Here is a 22,496-nt window from a genome sequence, read left to right as displayed (position 1 = left end):
CGTCTTCCTTGGGGGATAATTGCAGAGTTTCTCTAGACTCACAGAGATTCCTCAAATCCATGAAGAAAATAGAAATAAATTCTAATAAAATTGAAAATAAATTAATTGATGATAAAACAAATTTACAATCCTCTAAATAGTGATATCAAACATAGGACGAAGTTTCAGAATCAAACTCCAACTCAAACTCCCTAAAAACATGACTTACTATAAATATTAAACTTTCCACCAGACTTCATAGTTTTCAGCAAAAAATAATAAGTGTCCAATTTGGCCTAACCACATTATTCTCCTAATTTTTCTCATCCCTTTTCATGTTGGGTACGACTCCTAAAACTCAAAGGATTAAAAGTTATGACCAAACTAAAACTTACTATAAATAGTAAAAATGAAATTAAAATGGACTTGATCTAATGGAATATCGCAAGCTTCTCCTACCCCAAAATCATATATTATACGTTGAATAACTCATTCTGGTTTGCAAGATATGCCTATTTTAGGGTTTTGACGGCCTTGATCACTTCCGCCTTCGATCGGGCCTTCTCTGGTCCATTTTTGCCATGAAAGTGTCTACGACCCGTTCTACATCACAAACTACCTGTTCTCTCTAATGACGTTTCCTAGCACATTGATCACCCTCGTTTCTCCCAGTGTTTATCATTCCATGTGGTCCACCTCGTGGTGATCTAGATTGTTTATCTAGTCCCACCAGGGTGGGCCATGTAGCATTTCTCGTCCTTACCATGATTTTTAATTAAAAAACATTCAGATTTACAGTATCCAAGAAACTTAAAAAAATCACCCCACCCAAACAATCCATTGATTAGAGGCCTTCATTGTCCATAAAGATGATGGGTAGAAACAATGGTCCGCATTTCATCACCCTTCATTATCCATGCCTGCCTGCCTGCTAAACACACCTACACCACAGCGCGGGGTGACACATGTGACGCAGGGATGAATGTGATGAGGATAACTACTCCGAATCCACGGAGCTTCTCTGGACTCCTCACAGAGACTTCTTGAATCCACGAGGAAAGAAAGCAGAAAATAGAAATAAATTCTAATAAAATCGAAATTGATTAATTGATGAATAAAAACAAGTTCACAAACCTTTAAATAGGGGTACCAAGCAATGGGAAAGAAATCAGAATCAAACTACAACTCAAACTCCTAGAATCCGCGACTTACTATAAATAGTAAACTTACTATTTATAGACGGTCGTGATGTCTACTAGTGCGCAAGGTTTTCGGCCAAAAATAGTGTCCTATTTGGCTTCACCAAACCGTTCTCCTAATTATTCTAAGCTCTTTTCACGTTGGGCGCAACTCCTAAAGCCTGACGGATGAAGAGTTGTAATCAAACTAAAACTTACTATTTATAGTAAAAATGAAATTAAAACAGGGAAACGACCGTCGATCCAGGGGTTTTTGGCAATCCCGGGCTGTGCAACCCGGCATAGCCGGGTTGGTTGGCTAAAGTAGCTCGTTCTACCCTAAAATCATATATTTTATTTCAGGTAACTCATTCCGGATTACGAGATACGCCCGATCTAAGGTCCGACGGTCCGGATCACTTCTGTCGTCGACCGGGCCTTTTCTGATCCATCTGGCCATGAAACTGTCCGCGACCCGCTCTACATCAACATGGGGCTAGCAACAACAGGAGAGGAAGAAATGCAAGCAGCGCGTCCAAAATTATTGTCTGTTTTGCAATAAGCATTCTCCAATGCAATGCAAACACTTGAATCATCATTCAACCATGGCTGTCTTTAATTTATAACATTTGTGTTTGGACGCTCAACTAAATCAAATTGAAGATATTTGATTCAATAAAGAAAACTGTGGAAGAGAGAAATGTTTCATTTTCTTTAGCTGTGTTGAAAGGAAATGAGCATTTAGTGAGAAAATTTGAGGAAAGGGAAGTTTATTTGCTCATATCTGAGAAAATTGATTTCCTTTTCTCCAGAGCCAAGTCCCTCGTTATCGATGCTAAGGCAATCGCAATTTGGTCATTTTTGATGTGGAAGAAAATATTAAAATTCACTACAAACAGTGGTGAAACTGCCTCTTCCATTCCATAACAACCATTACAGATCCAATTCCATCTCTAGCAGTAATGGCTAGAAAAGTTCCCTACATCACCGTATTGCGTACAATAAGCAGTAGAAGAAAAGCCAACATATCAGCAAAGAACACCCTCCCACAAGCTTTTGCTGAAATATGTAGTAATTTCAGCTTGTATTTTACTTCCATCCAATGAAATCCAACATGAAGTGCTTTGGAATCTTCCCATAGAGAATTGCGCTGAAATGAAAGAAACCCAAATCTCCTAACTTCATCCAACTTGAATTGCAACCATTCAGTACTCGACGGTTATGTTCCACAAGTACAATTCCTCTTTTGGAACTCTCAAAACAAGGCTTACCAAACCGGATCCTTCATTATATGTGAACTTGACTTCCTCTTCATCGACGGTTATTCTCTTGGGCTTAATTGATGAATAAGCCCCAAAAATACCACACCCTCTCACTTTCATGTTGACGGTTGAACTTCTCTCAGCTTCGTATCTCAACTCTTTGATGGCTCCTCCAGAGTTGAACATCTTGATAAGTCCGATGGGAGCGAATGAAGCACCGCTCAATAATTCCTTAACTGGAACAACTGTAAAAACTTCGTATTCGCGGGACTTCAGTGTAATGGGCAAAGATGCATTCTTCGGAAGAAAAACTACCTCTCCTGCAATGGAACAAATTGGAATATTTTAATTTACCATTTCAAGAACTCAAAGATCTATAGAAAAGTTCTGTAAGGAACCATATCATGATCCCCAAGTTGTCAATCAGCAAAAGTGGGGCCCATGACTGGTGATCCAGATAGTTGATGTGATGGGCCCCAATATGAGTTGAATATATGATAATCCTTCACCTTCTTTCCTCAATTAAATGTGGGCCATTGCTGCATTTCTTTCTAACAGTCTATTGGCAGGCCGACAGCGGGGCCCACATCTATACAAACTGAAAAATTGAGGATGATAGAAGTCAAATTCATAGACCCAATCCATCAAGTCTTACCGCTCAAATGTGAATATACTATAGCATTTCCATTCCAGCCATCTCCAGCAATCTTGGGCAAGTAAGAAACGTCCCTTGATCGGATGATTCCAGTGATTGTGCCAGGGTGTTCGTCATGGATAAGATTCACCTTTCCGACCTTACACCATCCAGCTCCTTGGCAGTTGAAGACCCCAACAACTCCAGAGAAGTCATTCAAATTCCATATCTTCAGAAGACTGCAATAACGACAATAGCCTTGTTAGTCAATTTAGAAACTCGACAGACAGCATAGCAGTTTAGGTAAACCTCCCTTTCTCTATTTATTTATTTATTTTTTACCTTTTTCCATCTCTAGCAGGATCTGTAAACAGGCAATCCTTGGTGGGTTTTCCTGGAAGCTTGGCTCTCAATATGGATCCATCGGGAAGTACGAGCTTCTTCAACAAATCAAAGTCATGGTCTCCGGGTTTGTCACTGCATGGAATGGCTTTCTAACATGAGCGGATGTTTCAGTGGCTGGAAAAGCATATGCAAGAAGGGCATATTTGGATTCTCAATCAAATTTGAATTGATCATTACATATGACAGATGTTACCCAATAAAAATGTGGGATCACCATCAATCATGATGATGACCAATCCACAAATGCAATTTCAGGCGTTTCTTCATGTGGAACCTTAAACAATCATGATTTCAGTTTTGGGGCATGGTTAAAGGACTCAGTGACTTAGACCGACTTGTTTGGTCTTGAGTTTGAGTAGTGACTCGCCTAAGATGGGGTCTGAGTTGACTCAGACGAGTCACACAGGACTCATCTAAGTCTTGAGACCAAGATTGGGTTTCATTCACCCATATTGTTAACAGAGCAGGGCTCGCTGCACTTGGGACATTTCCACTTCATTGAATTGAATTATTGTAGAAATTTGCAATTAGATTCAATCGAGTGCCATGAGGTAGCTAAGCTATACTGTTTACTGCAGTGAAATTAATACCTAACATAAATGGCACATCCTCCGACTGCACGAGCTGCTCCATGGTATTCAGCCATCGGGTGAACACTCTGAGGAATGACATCAATCACCAAATAACCAATCATGATTTTCCAAAAACTCAGCAAATGTTGAAAGATAAAGCTATCAGGAAACAAGATTCTGGTAGCTTACATGAAACATATCCCAATCGGGCTGCATGAATTCTCCAAGGAAGAAGGTGTTGTAGGCAACAGATGCAATATGGATTGTATGTGACGCTGGGACTCTCGGCCAAAAATCATCAGATGCTCTGATCACAGCAGTCCTCTTTGAGCTATATACCAAGAGATGAAACATCAAATTAAGAATCATGAAAGAAAGTCAACATATGGGATCCCATAAGAACCTTTCAAGAACCATTCCACCGTGTTGTATATATGCAATCCAGGCCATACATATCCATCACCTCACTTGGATTTAGGGTCAGGCAAAAATCAGGCTGTTTTGCAACTTAGGTGGGCCCTGGTGATAAACAAAGGCAGGTTTCCCTCTGCACTTTGTTCCCTTTGTTGTGGCCCACCTGAATTTTGAATTAGGTTTATTTTTGGGCCACAAGGGTTTCATGAGGTGATGTATATGATGCACAGGTTGGAGGTTGTGCACACATCACATGGGATGAGTTCTCATGGAAGATATTTGAGAACCAGTTCCTAGGAGATGATTTCTCATCTTGAAATTACATATAAATGGTGGATGCTAAACAAATCTAAAAAGAAAATGTAAATAATCAAATGAATCAGTACCTGTATAAACCATCTGTGTTGTGACTCATGCATGATATTATTCCATTGTCGGGAAAGTTTCTAGCGATCGAAGCCTCTAAAGCCTGATGGTACTTTCTAGTAAGTTTCACTCTCCCACCGTGGCCCGCTCCTAGTGTCTCAAGAATGTTTTGGACATCTACTTTGACACCATCAATACCAGCAGATGAGAGATATGAGTGAAGCTCATCATAGAAATTGAAGACTTTCTCGGGGTTCACGAGGCCGAGGCCATTGGAAGCGATGCTGTTCAGAGCTCCACAGGATTCGTTGGACTGAACTCCCGGAGAAGAAATGGGATATGCCATCTTAGATTCATAATGTTCCATTCCAGTAACACCAGGCCTAACTCCACCCCAGTAACCAGTTATTGCATGCCAAACATAAACATATCTGGTATTAAGATGAGCAACAGAAAAAAAGAAAATGTTAGCAAAATAATGATCGACAGTATGACATTAAAAAAATTGAGGTCGGATGAATGCACGATGAATACATGATCTAAAGACACTTTGTTTTGATTGTTTTTTCGGCAACCCAAGTGATGATTGGTGGGCGCATCATATATGAAACATGCCTTAATTTAACCCAATGAGATGACCTTAACCATCTTACAAAAAATGGTCAATTGCAACCAATGTTGCTGGTTTAACCAAAGCCTAATCGGACAGTGAGGATCTTAACCACCCAATTAAAATTTGAAAATTGCAACCGATGGTCCAGGTTTAGCTGAGACCCTAACATGTGGCACATGTACGTTTATTGGGCTCACAAAAGACTGGAACATTGTATGTTCCCTTCAAATGCTATAATTAGTAAAAAAATCATGAAAACATAAACATGGAAATGGCATCTTACTTCAGATCATGCTTTTCTTTGATTTCAGAAACAACGTGTGCCAGTCCCATTGCCGGGTCCTCTTCTCTGTGACCCTCTTTCCCATTCTTCTGAAACTTGTGGTTTTCCTTAATATTGGTTAGCCTGTTTGCAAAGCTGAAAGAGAAGAACATATTTCTTTTGATAAGTTGGAATAGAAGAAAATAACGGCACAGATGAAATCAAATGAAGAAGCCTAATCAAGTTCTCACTTTGCTGCGTCTTGAAGTTTTGATGCAATGCCAGTGGAGTCCATGCCAACAGATTGCCATCCATCATCGATTATAACGAATTTTGGGGGAATTCCACCTTTCTCTAGACTGCATGAACAAATACGTGTTACTAAAAGTCTCTGATGCTGAAGAAACCATGTAAAATGTTAGTTATACAAAGATGAAAAAAGTACCTTTCAAGCCCTTGTCTTACTCCATCAGCTGTTACATCCGTATAAAACGCATCCCACGTGCACCAGCCAAACCAGTTCAGCATGTCAGGCATCTGTCACGAGAGCATGGAAGAAACCCATATCATTAAGGAGATTGTTAAATTAAAATAAGGGAAAGTATCAAGTGTGCCTAGCCTACAAAATGTAGCAAACATCTCCATCTGTAAATAGATTTTGGACGGAAATTCAAAAGAATAAGGGTAAGTACCAATTGTGCCTAGAAAATGTAGCAAACATCTCCATCTGTAAATTGATTTTGGACGGAAATTCAAATGTACATTTCCTGACTACATTTTGAGAAGTTAGGCCAAATCCAAATTTGAATGTGCATAGGTTCTCATCTACGTTAGCAGTGGGTGGTGGGAGAAAGAGATATTTGGTACATGATCTCATGAGTTGTGCTCTTAAATAAATGGAAATTGCATGATCTGCAAGTTGAAAGAAAGTACCTTCTTCTTTTCACGATGAGAAAATGTCTGCATGTGCTTTTCAACAGTCCTAAAAAAATTCGAAGTGTGTATGAGTTAAAGGTCTACAGTCAACACAACTCAAAATAAGTGTAAATTCTGATCAAATGAGCAACAGCAGATCATATCATGGTTTGAGACTTGGTGACTTGGATTGACTCGTTTGCTCTTGAGTTGTTTGAGTCGACTCGGATGAGTTGTATTGGACTTTTCCTAGTTGATTATTTAATGACAATGATCAAACTTAATATAAAGCAGAATGAATGAGACGAGAACTATAGCAGGTACCAACTTTTGGCATTCTCCTCTTACACATGGCACGCACATCCAAGACCTATAACCACTTATCCAATGGTGTTTGATGTATTACACATGGGGAATGGATATTTCTCTTCTTTTCTTGTAAGGAATTTTGGTCATTGTGCTACATCCCTTGGTCCTTTATTGCATGGCTATTTAGCTAACCAAATTAGTCTAGTCACTCGTTACTCTCTCTCTCTTTCTCTCTCTCTCTCTCTCTCTCTCTCTCTCTCTCTCTCTACTCTAAATCTTACTTGGTATCATGGAGTATGTTGTACTCTTTACTCTTATATCTTACTTGGTATCAAAGCATATGCTGTACTAAATCTCTCAACTGCAAATCTTACTTGGTATCAGAGTGTACGTTGCATACTAAATCTCTCTACACTCTAAACCTTGGTATCACGGAGTATGTTGTACTCTATACTCTAAATCTTACTTGGTATCAAAGCATATGCTGTACTAAATCTCTCGACTGCAAATCTTACTCGGTATCAAAGCGTATGTTGTACTAAATCTCTCTTTCTCCAGCTAAATCTTACTTGGTATCAGAAAGCATGGTGTAAGGATAACCAATCCACTAAAACAATTGATCGACAGTTATTGATGCAGAAACAGAAGATTCCCAGGATATCAAACTTATTCCAATATCAAAATTGACATTGTAGAAAGAGAGAATTGAAACCACATTTAGGACTAGGTTGTACGTGACAATCTTAGGATGGTTTCCTACAAGTTTCAAGAGATTTCCACAATTAGGACCCATTTGGATAGTAGGAAGACAAAAGAGCAGAAAAGAAAATATATTAATTACCCAAATATGGTTTTCATGATCACTATTCAAACATGGATTCCATTTTTTAGGGTTCTTGTTCGGATATCAAGTGGAAATCTCATTTTTGTGAGACAATGAGCACCTTGTATACCATGCTAGGAAACTTTGACTTTGGACGAGTAGAATGATTGTTACATGGAATTCATACTATTTTTTATATCCAAACATAGTAAAACACTCAATGAGAAAAGTGCTTTCATTATCCTCTATCCAAACATGCTCTTAGGGGATTTGAATGCAATCTGATCCATGAAATCGTTTCCCCAAAACTGAAATTTTAAATAGAACTTCTGAAACTAAACGTTATCCCATGGGCCTTCTTAGGTGATTCAAATGCATTCTTATCCAAGAACTCGTTTCCTCAAAACTTTTTTTTAAACACAACTTTTGAAACTAAATGTTGATCCATGTGGCCCAAGTGAGAGAATGTTATAGTTATTCAAAAAGTGGGCCATCAATGATCGATAGTTTTGATCAAATGGCTGTCAGATAGGTGGTGTATGGGCATGCGCTGATGGGTCCACAAGTTGTGATTGCATAGAATGACCATTGGGAGGCAAGCTACCGTGTTACTCCTGTGTATGGAATTCTAGCAATTTGTGTAGTCCTGCATAGTGAGGATACAGAGATAGGGAAGATATCTCTCTCTCTCTCTCTCAATCTTAGAGGTCCAAGTTGATAGATGCCTTGTATCAAAACATCAGATGGATCACAATTGTACATTAGATTCAAACCACCAGTCATTTCTCTTTACCACTGTAAAGCATGTGGCACATCTGGTGCTCAAAACAAGCTGAGCATTTTAGACAAGGCATCTAAGCAAGGGGCTCTATCTGATGAGTGGCTCAGATCTTGCACACATGTACCACATTGCAACATGAGAGTCAAGTGTTGCAGCTCAAATTCCCTTACATACTATACTATCAAATCAAAGGTCAGTATAATTAGAGTAGGCTTCTTACTTCACTGCATTTGTCATGACATCAAATGGGTCTGATCCAGCAGCAACAAAAACCAAATGGGTCCCTTCAAATCTATCAACGGCAGGATCTCCTGAAACACAGAGAAAACCTCTATCATCAATGCCTATGCCATAATCATCTTTCAATCCTAAAAAAAAAAAAAAAAAAAAAAAAAAGAGGATAAGGAAATATACCATGCTCAATCGAGCATTTGTTCGGCCCAGCAAACCATACATTTTGGGTCCACCTTCCAGTGATCCAAATCGTTGGTATGATGGGTCCCATGACAGAAGCTAGACATCCATCATTAGATGATGCTCAACATTCAGTTTTGGCATGTGTTATATGTCGACCTTTAGTTGCATTTGCCCATTTTCATTGGATGGGTAGGATAATTAACAATGGTCCGTATGATATATGGTCCAAAAATAAAGGCTTAAGCCGAACAAAGAAGCAAGTGTTCTTTCCACAATTGAGCATCATATAGCATGTTGAAGAGAAAATAGCCAAATGATCATGGATATTCATCCATTACCGCTTTCCAAACAGATCTCTATTTCACTATCAGCATTCCCCTGGAGAACAGCTCTGAAGGCTCCCTCGAGAATAGGCAGGAATACAGTATAAACTGCAGATGGGCCCACACCATCTTCACTTCCCTCGGCAAATTGGGACCCGTCATTCCCTTCAACAATCAGAAACTGAGTCTCAAAGGGGATGTCTTTCCCCGAAGAACCCATCCTCTGTGTCATCCACCACAGCTTGAAGCGGAAAGAGCACATAAACCGCAAGCCCCTGAAATACAACAACATGATCAAAACAGAGAAGCGCTGCTCACAACCTGCAAGAAAAACCAACCAGACAAGCGACCAGCTAGAGTTTTCTTCCCACCATCAGTAATGAAATCAATGCATGTAGAATTCCGAATATCAAACACTCAAGACGTATTTCATTGCAAAGATCTTTTCCAAAATGAGTATAGCTAATGAAAACCTTATTTCCCACTGGAAACATTTTTGAGGAGAATCCGTTTTGAAAGACGCCATGTTTGGAAAGATATAGAAAGTGCATTCTTTACTGCGCACTTTCCCATCAAACCAGCCCAAAATTGCCATTCTGCGAATTTCACCTAGGATCTGAAACAATCAGACTATTTTTTTGTGTGTGTGTGTGTGTTTTCTTTTTTCTTTTTTGCAGGAATCAATCCGCTGACCTGCTATTGAAGAAACCCAAATGCAGCAAAAAACAATATAGATGCAAATTTCAAAATGCATTGTGAAATAAAATCATATATCTATCAACTGAAACATGTTCTTGAAAATTTATACACACACACACACACACACACACACACACACACACACACATCAAAATCTATGTTATTCTTCCATATTTTGAAAACCCAAATAAAATTTTGGATTAAAAAAAAAAAAAGGAAAACTGCATTGTGAAAGAAGATAGATTTTCTTGAAATTAAAAAAAAAATAAATCAAAATCTATATTTTTCTTCCATATCTTGAAAACCCAAATAAAATTTTGAAAAAAAAAAAAAAACAGAAAACTGCAAAAACAGGAGCCTAAAATGCCCCTCAATGCTAAAAACACAATATTTATTTTTCCATACCTTGAAAACCCAATTAAAAATGATATAAATAAAGAAAACCGCATAAACAGGAGCCTAAATTCACCCGTCCATGCTAGAAAGTGCAATCTTTAACTCACACACTCCAAACCAACCACAATACTCAAACCATCAGCATCAAGATAACAAAAATCAGCTTCCGAAAAATCAAACATTTTCACAACTTGAAAGTTTAATTAACAAGAAAAGAAGAGAACATTCTCATAACCGAAAGATTCAGAACTTACTCAAGCTTCCCAACAGGGAAGACACGCCGACTTCCGCCATGGTCTGATCTCACGCCAATAAAGGCGCCGTTGATCAAGCTGTCCCCGCCGGCGGAGGTCAAAACAATGTTGTCGTGGACATCAGACAAGATTGGAGTCCCCAAAACCACCAAATTCCCATCAGCAATGGAAATTCCAGCTCCAACTGTCATCTTGAAAGGAGATCTTAAAGACCCAAAGATAGAAAAAATCTAAAACGGAAAACAGCCTCAGAAATCACAGAATGCAACCTCAAAAACCCAATAACACAGACCCAAATGCCTCAAAAACTCCTCCCAAACTCAAAGAGAAAATACCCCCAAAACCCAGAAAAATCAGCTCAAGGAACCCAAATTCTTCAAAAAAAAAAAAAAACCCAAAAAATTCAAATAAAAGACCAAAAAAACCAGCAATTTGCAAAGAGAAGGGTACAAATGACACAACTCAACAAGCCCGATGCATGCAGCAGAGAAAAATGCGGGTATTTATAGATGGGGGGTCGGAGCTTTTAGCCTCGGGAATCCTTAGATCCGGGGAATCCGAGTACTCACGCTATGAAGAAAATCTGGCGGGAAGCCAACGGTTCCGTGTACCGGACCGTGTCAAAAACAGGCAATGAAAATCGACTTTCTTTCTCTGTGTTCCGCAGGTACATCTAAAATTGTGATACTTCCCTTTTCTCATGTGGGCCCCACTTCAGAAATCTCCACTATCTGATCGATGGACCTGCCTTTAAGAATACAGACTGGTCATCTGTTGCTTCTTTCTGTGGATAAGCGATGATGAAAAACACACTACTATTGTGCAATCCAGGCCATCCAATTAGCATCCTGCAAACAGACGGTTACAAATAAAGAGTTGTGCTCATATCCAACCAGTGAGAAACTTCTAATTTGTTGAATTCATGCAAGATCCAACCCGTCCAATAGGTGGGCCTCATCATGAAGACTACCTGGTATAGAAATCTGATTGATCTAGTCACTATAAGTACGGCCCACCTAATGAGAAAACTAGAATAAAATATTTGAATTAGGTGATCTTCTCAACGAGGCCAAACCTTTGGACGGATTAGATGTAGAACACACCTGCTAGGATGAAAATTAACGGTCCAACAGATTGCACTTGAACATATCTTGTAAATAAAGTACAACCCTTTGTCCAATAACAATAGGAAGAAGCTTATACATGTGATGGACGGCCGGATATTTTGTCCATCAGAAATAAAATGCAAGGCCAAACAGATAAAAAATCTGGATGGGTGAAAGGTGGGCCCCACCTGTTTGATCCAAAGCTCTAGGCGGTGGATTCGATGGTCAGGATCTTCTGGAAGGGTACAATGTTCTCACCATTTCCCACCTACAGTTGGACAAACAATCCTAGCGCTCGGATCTGTGGTGGTCGGCCACCCCTGACCTCGAATCGTGCGAAGGTCACAATTTCGGGTGCTCTCGCGAGTCACTTGTCTTTTCCAAAAGACAATAAAATAACATGTGCTGACGCGGTCACTCTGCACGCGGTAAACTGCTCAGGAAAATATCTCCGCCTCGTGACTCGAGCCCGATAAAACGGATAGGTTTTACGGGAGCGTATCGGGCGTTACGAAACGCTGACGTGGAATTCTGACACGGCACGTTGGAATGACGTGGACCGGGTGGTTAGTGTGAAACAGCAACCGAATTTGAAAATACTGGTACACGTCGGATGAGGTTGACGTCGAGACAAAATACAACTCGGAATCTACGTGGCATTTGGAGCTGCCGCTATACAACTGTTGAGACTGACGCTGATTGCCAGCGCCCTCACCAACTTAAAATTCCTACCGTCGGAAGTGATGTGGGGCCGCCAAAGATGCCTGTGAGAAATCCGGTCCGTTCATCATTTTCTGAAGCTCACCATAGAACAGTAATTTAAAAATCAGCCAGATTCGAATCTCAGGCGGACCATTATATAAGAAACAATGGAGATTGGATACCTACCGTTGGAAACTTTGTGTGGGCTACAGAAGTTTTGGATCAGCATGATATTTGTGCCTGAAATATATCCCACCGTTAGTAACCTCGTGAACGGCTTGGATGGCATATACACAACATAGCCGGCGTTATAAATGTTTCTCATGGTCATGTCTGTGGGCCCCACGTAGCTTACGACGGTCTTGTGGGCGGGGGCACGCGCGCTTGGTCGTCAGGTTGGAACGCGATGACGTGTAGAAAATGATTGCCACGTTGGATATTAAATGCACCGACTTTGATCGGTTGTACATTTGATGATGGCTAATACCCTTTCATGTTCTCATTAAAGAATGTGTACAGCTGCTCGAGCACGACTCGCCTATATTTCCTAGTAAAACCCAAGCTCAGTGGGGCCCACCATGTTCTTGTCGTATCCAATTTACTAATCCATTTCATCAGCTTATTTTAGGACCATTTATCTATTTCATCACCCTATTTTAGAACGAGAGATTAAAATTCAAGGAGAATCAATAATTCAATGGACCACACAATGAAAATAACGCCACTAAATATCTAGTAAAGAAAATTTTCTAAAGGCCATTGATGTATGACATGACATGTATAACTAGCAGGCTGTATGAAAGAAGCCCAGAGGGAATTGGAAGTAGTTTTTCACACTTAGACCCAAGCCTATATTTAGTTCCTTAAAATTCAATTCGATTAGCAGAAATTGATATTTGAAGCGTGAATATAAGTCAATCATAACTTTTAATCTAAGTATGGTGACGGGATGCACCACCAATCGATCTTTACATAGTGGGTCATTTGGGGTCAACTGACACATATACTGAGTCACATCCACCAGTTTAGTGAAAAAAATGTATGCTGTCAATTTTAAAAAATATATATATTTTAAAAATTATTATTTTTAGTAATTTTAATTTTTACAAAATTTTTTATTTTTATTTTTTAGAATTTTAGATATTCATCTTTTTAAAAGGTTATTTGTAGTCATGCTAAAACTCCTCCAACAAGATTTAACCAAACCTTCTTTTTTTTTTTTTTCCAAAATTAGGCTTTGGATAAGTTTTACTATTTTAGGTAGCTTTCGATTAAGTTAAATTTTTGCTAATTTTGATAATTACGAATTAGAGTTTATTTTTTTCTCTAGCAATAGTGTAATTGAAAAATTATATAGATAGGCATATTCAATAAAATATTAATTTTTTTTATTGTGCATACGAAAAAATAACTTGCATATTCAAGGTTTTTACTACATGAGAAATGTGGTGATCTTTTTCATTATTATTTTTCGCTATTCTCCATTTTAAATCATGAAAATATTGAAAATATTTTATTAGAATGATATTGTGTTTTCCTTTTATCTAGGTGGAAATTATGAATGCATTGGATTGCACATGGTCATTATGATTAGGAACGTTCCAATGATGAATATTTCCATTTTCAAAATGTGCTTGTGGTGTAACCCACTTGAGTTTTGGATCTCTTTTTTGTCTGGGCTCCTGTTCAAAAACAAGCCCGCAAAAATGATAGACAGGGTAGGGATTAGCTATAACACAATCATCACAATAGGCCTACACAAAGCTTGGGCATATATGAAATTGTAGTAATCCTTCATTATCGGGAAATAGCATCGTTGTATCAAATATTATGAAATTTCATAATTAACTAGTCTAATCTAATTCATGAAGTTTGGTGCAACTAAACATTACATAATTAATATTTTTCCATGCTAATATGGTAAATGAGCAATGCTAGTATAAAAAATCGTCGCGTCAAGCATTTAATTGCATGGAGTTAATAAATGTGACATAAATACCATTGTGGCCCATTGTGATATTTTTATGAAATCCACTTGTTCACTATTTACAACCTTCTTTGTAAGACTTTGTATCGAGAAATCAGACCCATATATGAAAATTAAGTGGGCCACGCGATAGGAGGAGACAGTAGGATAGTATACACACATCATTAAAATTTTATTGGTCCCTAAAGTTTTAAATAAACTAGATTTGGCTTCTTCTTCTTCTTCTTCTTCTTTTTTTTTTTTGTACCCACCTACCTTTATGAATGGGTTGAATGTCATATAACATCAAGTGGGTGGGTACTCATAAAGATTTCAACCATTGATGTTTCTAATCCCACATCTGCTTATGGTGTAGCCCGCTTCCGTTTGAAATGGTCTAGCTCAGTTGATGGATGAATCAGACATCACGTAGACATCATGGTGGGTTGTCTGTTTGTAAGAGGGGACACATGTCATTGTAACAGCGAATGGCCTCTCCATTACTCATGCTAATTGCAGAGGACAAAGGAATCTTTTGAATTTCTAATTTTTCTAGAAGAGCATATGACAAAATGTAAATTCCAAAATAGTAGGATGATGAACAAAATAACTAAAATGCCCACAAAATGCATCTAGACTATTATAAGATTTAAGTGTTATTTATTTATTTATTTTATTTTATTTTTTATTTTTATTTTTATTTTTTTTTAAGAAAAAACCTATATAAGGCCTGCTTGGTGAGGAGGGAAAGAAAACAAAAGTATAATAATAATTTCTACCACAATGGTAAAAAAGTGGGCTCTCATAAATTAAATTGTGTTTGATTTACATGAAAAAATTATATGAAATCTCATATCTATGAGACAATAATTCTCCATATCTTAAGCTAGAGAAAAACAAATGACAATAAGGTTAACAATGACTTTGTGAAGTCCACATACTTTCTTACAAGTCAAGGTTTTTAATTTTTATTTTATTGTAAAGTTCTCTAAATTTCCAAATTACTAAATAATTCTTCCAAGAATAGAACTTACCAAGTAATGATTCTGAAAATTACTAATTTATCTCATTTTCTCACGTTAAAAAGTGAAAAGTTGAGAATGTAGGGGCCATGTGGTGTGTGTGTCTATATATATATATATATATATATATATATATATATATATATATATAGGGAAATGGTACTATGCACTCGACCTCGCGAGTCCGTCCCATGAGGTCGAGCTGTGTGGGCCCCACCGTGATGCGTTTCGAACATCTACCCCATCAGTCAGATGCACCATTCCATCGTGGGCCTAGGTCTCAAAAATCAACTCAATCCATGACTTGTGTGGGCCACACCACATACAGAAGTGGGGAGGGCCGTGCACCATTAAAACATTCATAATCATTTTTTGGCCCCACCGAGATGTGGTTTGCAAATCCAGCCCATCCATTATGTGTGTCCCACTTGGATGAGGGTTCAGACCAAGTTTCAGCAGCATTCAAAACTCAGGTGGGTCCCACCAAGTGCTTTTATATGTTTTAACGGTGTCTTCACATGATTTTAGATGTTATGGCCCACCTGAGTTCCGTATACAGCTGATTTTTGGGATATCCCATAATTTAAAGGGGACCCATCAAATGCACGGTGTTGATGGTCGACACGCATCACGGTGGGGCCTACACAGCTTGACCTCATGGGAGCTTATAGTGAGGTCGAGCGCATAGTACCTTTTCCCATATATATATATATATATATATATATATATATATATATATATATATATATATTATTGACTTTCCACTCCTAATCAAAGATGTAATTGGGAGATTTGATTATATCTAATTCTTTGTAAATTCATTGTATTACTATTTATAAATACATAAGAAAAACAAGAAATTTCATCTTCTTCTAGTTTTTGTTATGGTATCAAAGCCAGCTGATCCAAGTCCTTGATTTAATTTAATTTAATTTTTTTCCAACCATTCTGATATGAAGATTTAGATCCAAATCCCTCCATTTCTTGTGCTGTGAAACATCTAATCCACGGTCGACCATTCTCACCCGCAACAACGTTTGTTAGCCACGGAATCCGTCAACGACACAATTGTTGGATCGTCTTCTTGCAGTCACCCATCTAACAAATGCTTTCCCACCATGATGATCACTTGAATAAAAATTTGGTTGGTTGAATCATTCGATGAGTTGTACATGAATTTGGATTTTTATGAGAAGGTACTTCATTTCATATGGTGTGGCTTACCTTCTAATTGGATATGTTGTAATTTCATTCATTTGATCTTCGTGATAGAATTCATCCACCGGACGGGTTGGATATCATACATGTACGTGGGCCTACAATTCTTGACTTTATTACTTAAAAAAAATAAAATAAAAATAATGACAATTTTGTAATTTCACCCTCAAAAGGCACTATATTTTTATGAAATTAGAATTATGAAGGGATTTTGTAGTTTAAATCCCAAAAATCAAAGAAGAGAAATTTGGAAAACAATTTCTTTTACTATCTACCCCTTTTAGGCCTTTAAATTTACCAAGTGCTTTGAGGAATAAAAAAGGAATTTTCAGGCAAAAACCCATCAAAATGAGGAGACATTTAATAATTTGGGATTGCACCATAAACGATTCCATTTGTATTGTATATGTCCCTTGTACTACGTAATTCAAATTAAATTGTCCAATTGGTACAACTCGTTGTACATGTTAGGAGCAAAAAATGATATTAAGGGGACATTTGGATCTTAAGTTACTTAGGCCTGTTTAACTAGGATTTGGAACCCTTGTATTTGAAATCCTCATGTTGTGTTTGGCACCATGTATTGGGAATCAACTTTAATCCAAAAGTAGATATGCATGATATATTTATGGGGTTTTGAATTTAATTATTAAGTCAACTTTAAAAGATAAACAAGAATGCTGGAAACTCTCGTGTCGAATGCAACGGGAGATGATGTATATTTATATCAGTAATTGTACAATTGTTGAGAATCTATTTACAACAGTCTAATGTCTATAGAATCGGATTTACAGGAAACTATAAACAAAGAATTGTATTAATGAGATATACATGAAAAGTAAATAATTTTGTGGCCGTGAATCAAGGTGCAGTTACACTTGATTTGCCGTGATCTTCTGCAGTGATTATTTCCGTAATATGCCTCGTAAAGTTCAGCGGGGATGAATTCACATTGAGCTTGTCTCGTAGGAAGACAAATCTTGCTGACATGATTGGTTTAGTGAAACCATTAGCAAGCTGGTCTTTACTGGAGATGAAGCGAACATCCAGAGTTTTTTGTTGAACTTTTTCCTGGACAAAATGGTAGTCAATCTCCACATGTTTAGTTCGCACATGGAACACCGGATTTGCCGTGAGATATGTAGCGCCGATGTTGGCACACCATAGGATTGGACGTTGGGCTAAAACAATACCAATTTCACGCATCAAGGATTGTATCCAAAGTAACTCGGTTGTGCATGAGCAACCGCACGGTACTCGGCTTCAGTGCTTGAATGTGCCACGGTTGTTTCTTAGAGCTCCATGAGACTAAGTTGGCACCAAAATAAATCCAGAAACCCAAGGTAGACTTTCGATCATCCGGGCAACCCGCCCCGTCGGCATCGGAGTAGATAGATAGTTGGGTGGACGTGCTTGGCCGAATAAGAAGTCCAAAATTGATTGAAGACTTTAAATAATGAAGGATCCTTTTAACTGTTGTCCAGTGTTTTTCAGTGGGTTTGTGCATGAATTTGCAGACCTTATTGACTGCAAAAGAGATAACCGGTCGAGTCAGTGACAGATGTTGTAACGCCCCCACTACACTGTGGTAATTTGAAGGATCTGAATAAGTGGCACCCGAGAATAATGATAATTTCTGAGAAGAGGACATTAGAGAAGAAACGGGTTTGGCATCCAGCATTTTTGTCCGTTGAAGAAGATTGTAGATGTACTGGCTTTGCGAAAGGAGAAGACCTTCGGCTATTTGATGTGCTTCAACACCCAGAAAATATTTTAGGTGCCCGAGGTCTTTTACGACAAATTTTTTACTTAGGTTTGTGATCAGTTGTGAGATGGCCAGTGGACTCGACCTAGTGATCAGTATATCATCGACATATACAAGGACAAATAATGAAGTTGACCCCTGTCTACAAATGAAAAGAGATGTATCGGAGCATGAGTTCATAAAGCCGAGAGAGAGTTGATGCTCTTGTAGTCGATGGTACTAGGCTCGTGGAGCCTGTTTCAGTCCGTATAAGGCCTTGTGTAGACGACAAATATGATTTGGGAAGCTGGGATGCACATAGCCAAGAGGTTGTTGCATGTAAACCTCTGCAGTCAAGTTGCCGTGAAGGAATCGGTTTTGGATATCAATTTGATGGATCGGCCACTAGTTTGAGACAGCATAGCTTAGCATGATCCGAATGGTGGTGGACTTTACAATGGGGCTGAACGTGTCATCGAAGTTAATTCTTTGTTGTTGTGATAGCCTTTGGCAACCAATCTCGCCTTTCTCCATTCAAGAGAACCATCGGACTTGCGCTTGGATTTGAAAATCCACATGAACCCGACGACATTGAGACCAGGTTTGGCAGGAACTAAGGACCACATTCCATTCCTCATTAGCGCAGCGAATTCTTCATCCATGGTTGCATGCCATTCACTGTGCTTGGAAGCTTCTATATAACAGGTCGACGATTCTTGAACTTTACCTGAAACAGGAAATGTTTGTGGTAGTGGATACCGAACGGTTCCATCCGTGATCTTCTTTGGTTTCACGATATTGTTCTAAGAGCGTGTTACCATTCAATGAGGACGGTGCTCAGGGAGTTCTTCGGCAGTTGGTGGTTGGATTGGTTGTGTGGTGAGAGCAGAGGTGTTGGGTGGAGTAGATGAATTTATTTCGGGTGGTGAAATGTTTGAAGAAGGAGAAGGAGGTAACGAGGAAGATGAAGATACTGGGTGAGTATTAGGAAACGGTATCGTTGGGGTAATTGAGTTTGTGGCATGGGACAGTTCGTTTTGTGGTGATAGCGGTAGTGGTGGACTTTGAGTTATGTCGTTTCTTAAGAGAGAAAACAGGAGAGTTGTATGTGGGCTAGATTGAGGCCGAGTTGGGTTTGCGTCTGGGCTTGTAAAAGGGAATGACCCTTCATCAAAGATCACATGCTAAGAAACAAATACCTTGCCAGTGGAAGTATTAAGGCACTTGAACCCACGGTGTCAGTTTCTATAGCCAATGAAGATGCAACGTTTAGATCTAAAGTCAAGTTTGTGGTGATTGAACGGGCGAAGAAAAGGAAAACAAGCACACCCAAATATTTTTAGTGATGAAAAATTTGGAGCATGTTTGTAAAGTTTTTCAAAAGGAGAAATGCCAAGAGGGGTGGAGGGAAGTCGATTAATGAAATATGTGGCCATGAGAAAAGCATCATCCCAATAGGTGTGAGGAACACGACCATGGGTTAAGAGTGAGAGGCCCGTTTCAACGATGTGACAGTGTTTCCGTTCAACGAACCCATTTTGTTGGGACGTATGGGGGCATGTGATTTGGTTTAGAATGCCAATATTTGCAAAATAGGTGTGAAGAGAGCAATACTCTTCACCCCAATCAGTTTGCACAGATTTAATCTTACAATTAAATTAGTGTTCAACAAGTTTTTGAAATGAGCAAAAAATTTACATGACATTAGTTTTGCTTGGGATTGGAAATAACCATGTAAATTTGCTAAAATGATCAACAAATGAAACATAGTATTTATTTCCGTTGGTTGACATAATAGGAGAAGGACCCCAAACATCTGAGAAAATTAATTCAAGAGGATGATTAGAAATTGATTGAGAACTAGAAAAAAGGAAAGCGATGGCTCTTTCCTTGTTGACAAGCTGTACATACACCCAAAATTTTATTAGATGAAGTAGGTAAAGAGAACTTGGAAACAAGATCGCGGACAGTTTAATAGGAAGGATGTCCCATCCGACAGTGCCAAACATCAAGAGGCGCTTGTTGAGATAGGTATGTTTGAGGATGGTTTGTTGGTGACATGGAGGTCGGAAAAAGGTAGAGGCCGTCTTTAGGTTTGCCGCGCAGAAGAACTCTCCCCGTTGCCTTGTCATTCACCAAAAAGGAAGAAGAGTGAAATTCAAGATAAACATTATTATCACTCATAAACTGGCTCACAAAAATCAAATTCTTCTTAATCTGAGGTACATGCAGCAACTTATTTAAAATAAAGGAATTTGTTGGGGTTGAAAGGGTAGTGGAACTAATATTTTTTATAGGTAAACCTGCCGCATCATCGACATAAATCTGGTCATTGCCAAGATAAGGTTCTAATTGCATAGTCAAGTTGCGAAAGTTGTTGGTGAGATGGTTTGTTGAGCTAGTATCCAGATACTAGTTGGTAGCATGTTGTAGTGAGGAAGATGCCACATAAGCCGCCATATTAGGAGGAGTGCCTCGGTAGGAATGATCGAACCTGTAATAACATTGGATGACTGTGTGGCCATTTCTTCCATAGACTTGGCATTGTGGTCTCGGGTTGGAGGAGTAGTTTTGAGGTAAACCACCTCTTCCTCTATTTCCACATCCCCTTCCTCTGTTGATGGAGTTGGAACCGTAGGACTGGTTCAGAGAAGAGCGTTGATGTTGTGGATGTTTTCCACCGCGCGACCTGGAGTCATTCTGTGTGGTCATGTTCACCGAGCCAACAAAGGTGTCAACGGCAGTTTGTTGCTGCTCGAGGCATAACTCAAACGCAAGAAGATGGTTAAACATATCTTCCGAAGTCATTTTGTCAATTTGAATAGAAATGGTCGTGACAATAGCATCATAAGAAGTATCGAGACCACCAAGAAGGTAAGCTGTAAATTCATGGTATTGAAGGGGCTGTCCGATGGCAGCCAAGTTGTTCGAGAATGATTTCATTTTTTGAAAGTAATCGGAAATTGACAAGTTACCTTTCTTGGTGGAGGCTAAAAATTGTCGAGTCTGCATGGCGTGAGCGGAAGAGTGAGAGGTGAACATTCTCTCAAGGGCGACCCAGACTTCTCTTGAAGTTGTGAAGCCGACCATTTGTGCTAGGATATTCTCGGATAAGGAGGAAACCAGGGCACTTAGAACAACCTGATCTTGATCATACCAGGTACTGTATTTGGGATTTGGTATTTCAGTGGGAGCGGTTTGGGAGGTTGTTGCTTCAGGATTGAGAATGGTGGGGCTAGGACTAGAGATGGTTCCATCAACGAATCCAAACAGGCGTTGACCACGTAGGTAGGGGACGATCTGAGTTTTCCAGAGAAGGTAATTGTCCTTGGTGAGCTTAACTGTGACAAGACTATGGATGTTTATGGGAGTAACCGAGTTTGAAGGAGATGAGGCCATATTGGTGGAGCGGGAAAGAAACGGAGGTTATGTTAGGCTCTGATACCATAAAAAATAAACAAGAATGCTAGAAACTCTCATGTCGAATGCAACGAGAGATGATGTATATTTATATCAGTAACTGTACAATTATTGAGGATCTGTTTACAACTGTCTAATGTCTATAGAATCGGATTTACAGAAAACTATAAACGAGGAAATGTATTAATGAGATATACATGGAAAGTAAATAATTTTGTGGCCATGAATCAAGGTGCATTTACACTTGATTTTCCGTGATCTTGCAGTGATTATTTCCATAATAAACTTTAACATCTATAATTAGTGACACATGTGATGTTTAACACAATGGTTGTAATAAGGCCACTGAAATATATGCTTTACTTGAAAATGATGAAATTCCAAGTCTCAGATGGGCCACAAGCACAAGATCATGTCCAAGTGACTAACCAACAAATTTTAGCTGTTGATTTACATGGACGATGTTCAGACGGTGTTGATCATCATATTAAAGTAGTTATAGTGATGCAATTGATAATCTAATTATTTTTGGATATCATTAGTGGGCCATGTACCAAGTAGAACAATAGTATGGTGACACATATATTACACGTGCAACTATTGAATGGATTTTAGGTGTAATCCGATTTTAGGTGTAATCCAAACTCTCACCGTCGATTTCTAACCCCCTAGTTGAGAAGATTTGAAACCCCCGGTTACTTTATGTTGCCAAACAA

At 38.8% G+C, this 22,496-nt stretch overlaps 1 protein-coding gene across 1 annotated transcript; it reads right to left on the bottom strand.

Annotated features, from left to right (window-relative positions):
• Window positions 1-2,056: 2,056 nt before the first annotated feature.
• Window positions 2,057-11,119, bottom strand: LOC131256011 (probable galactinol--sucrose galactosyltransferase 1). Its single transcript, XM_058257006.1, has 13 exons — window positions 10,603-11,119; window positions 9,269-9,528; window positions 8,734-8,824; window positions 6,619-6,667; window positions 6,131-6,222; window positions 5,937-6,044; window positions 5,707-5,841; window positions 4,831-5,241; window positions 4,220-4,361; window positions 4,049-4,116; window positions 3,396-3,530; window positions 3,075-3,292; window positions 2,057-2,739 (listed from the first exon to the last, which is right to left on the bottom strand). The coding sequence occupies exons 1-13, from the start codon at window positions 10,791-10,793 to the stop codon at window positions 2,363-2,365; spliced, it is 2,277 nt and encodes a 758-aa protein (XP_058112989.1). The 5' UTR covers window positions 10,794-11,119; the 3' UTR covers window positions 2,057-2,362.
• Between the last annotated feature and the right edge of the window lie 11,377 nt (window positions 11,120-22,496).

Source organism: Magnolia sinica, chromosome 9, assembly GCF_029962835.1.
Source record: "Magnolia sinica isolate HGM2019 chromosome 9, MsV1, whole genome shotgun sequence".
In the NCBI taxonomy this organism is placed as follows: Eukaryota; Viridiplantae; Streptophyta; class Magnoliopsida; order Magnoliales; family Magnoliaceae; genus Magnolia; species Magnolia sinica.
This window is presented reverse-complemented; position numbering and strand designations above follow the sequence as displayed.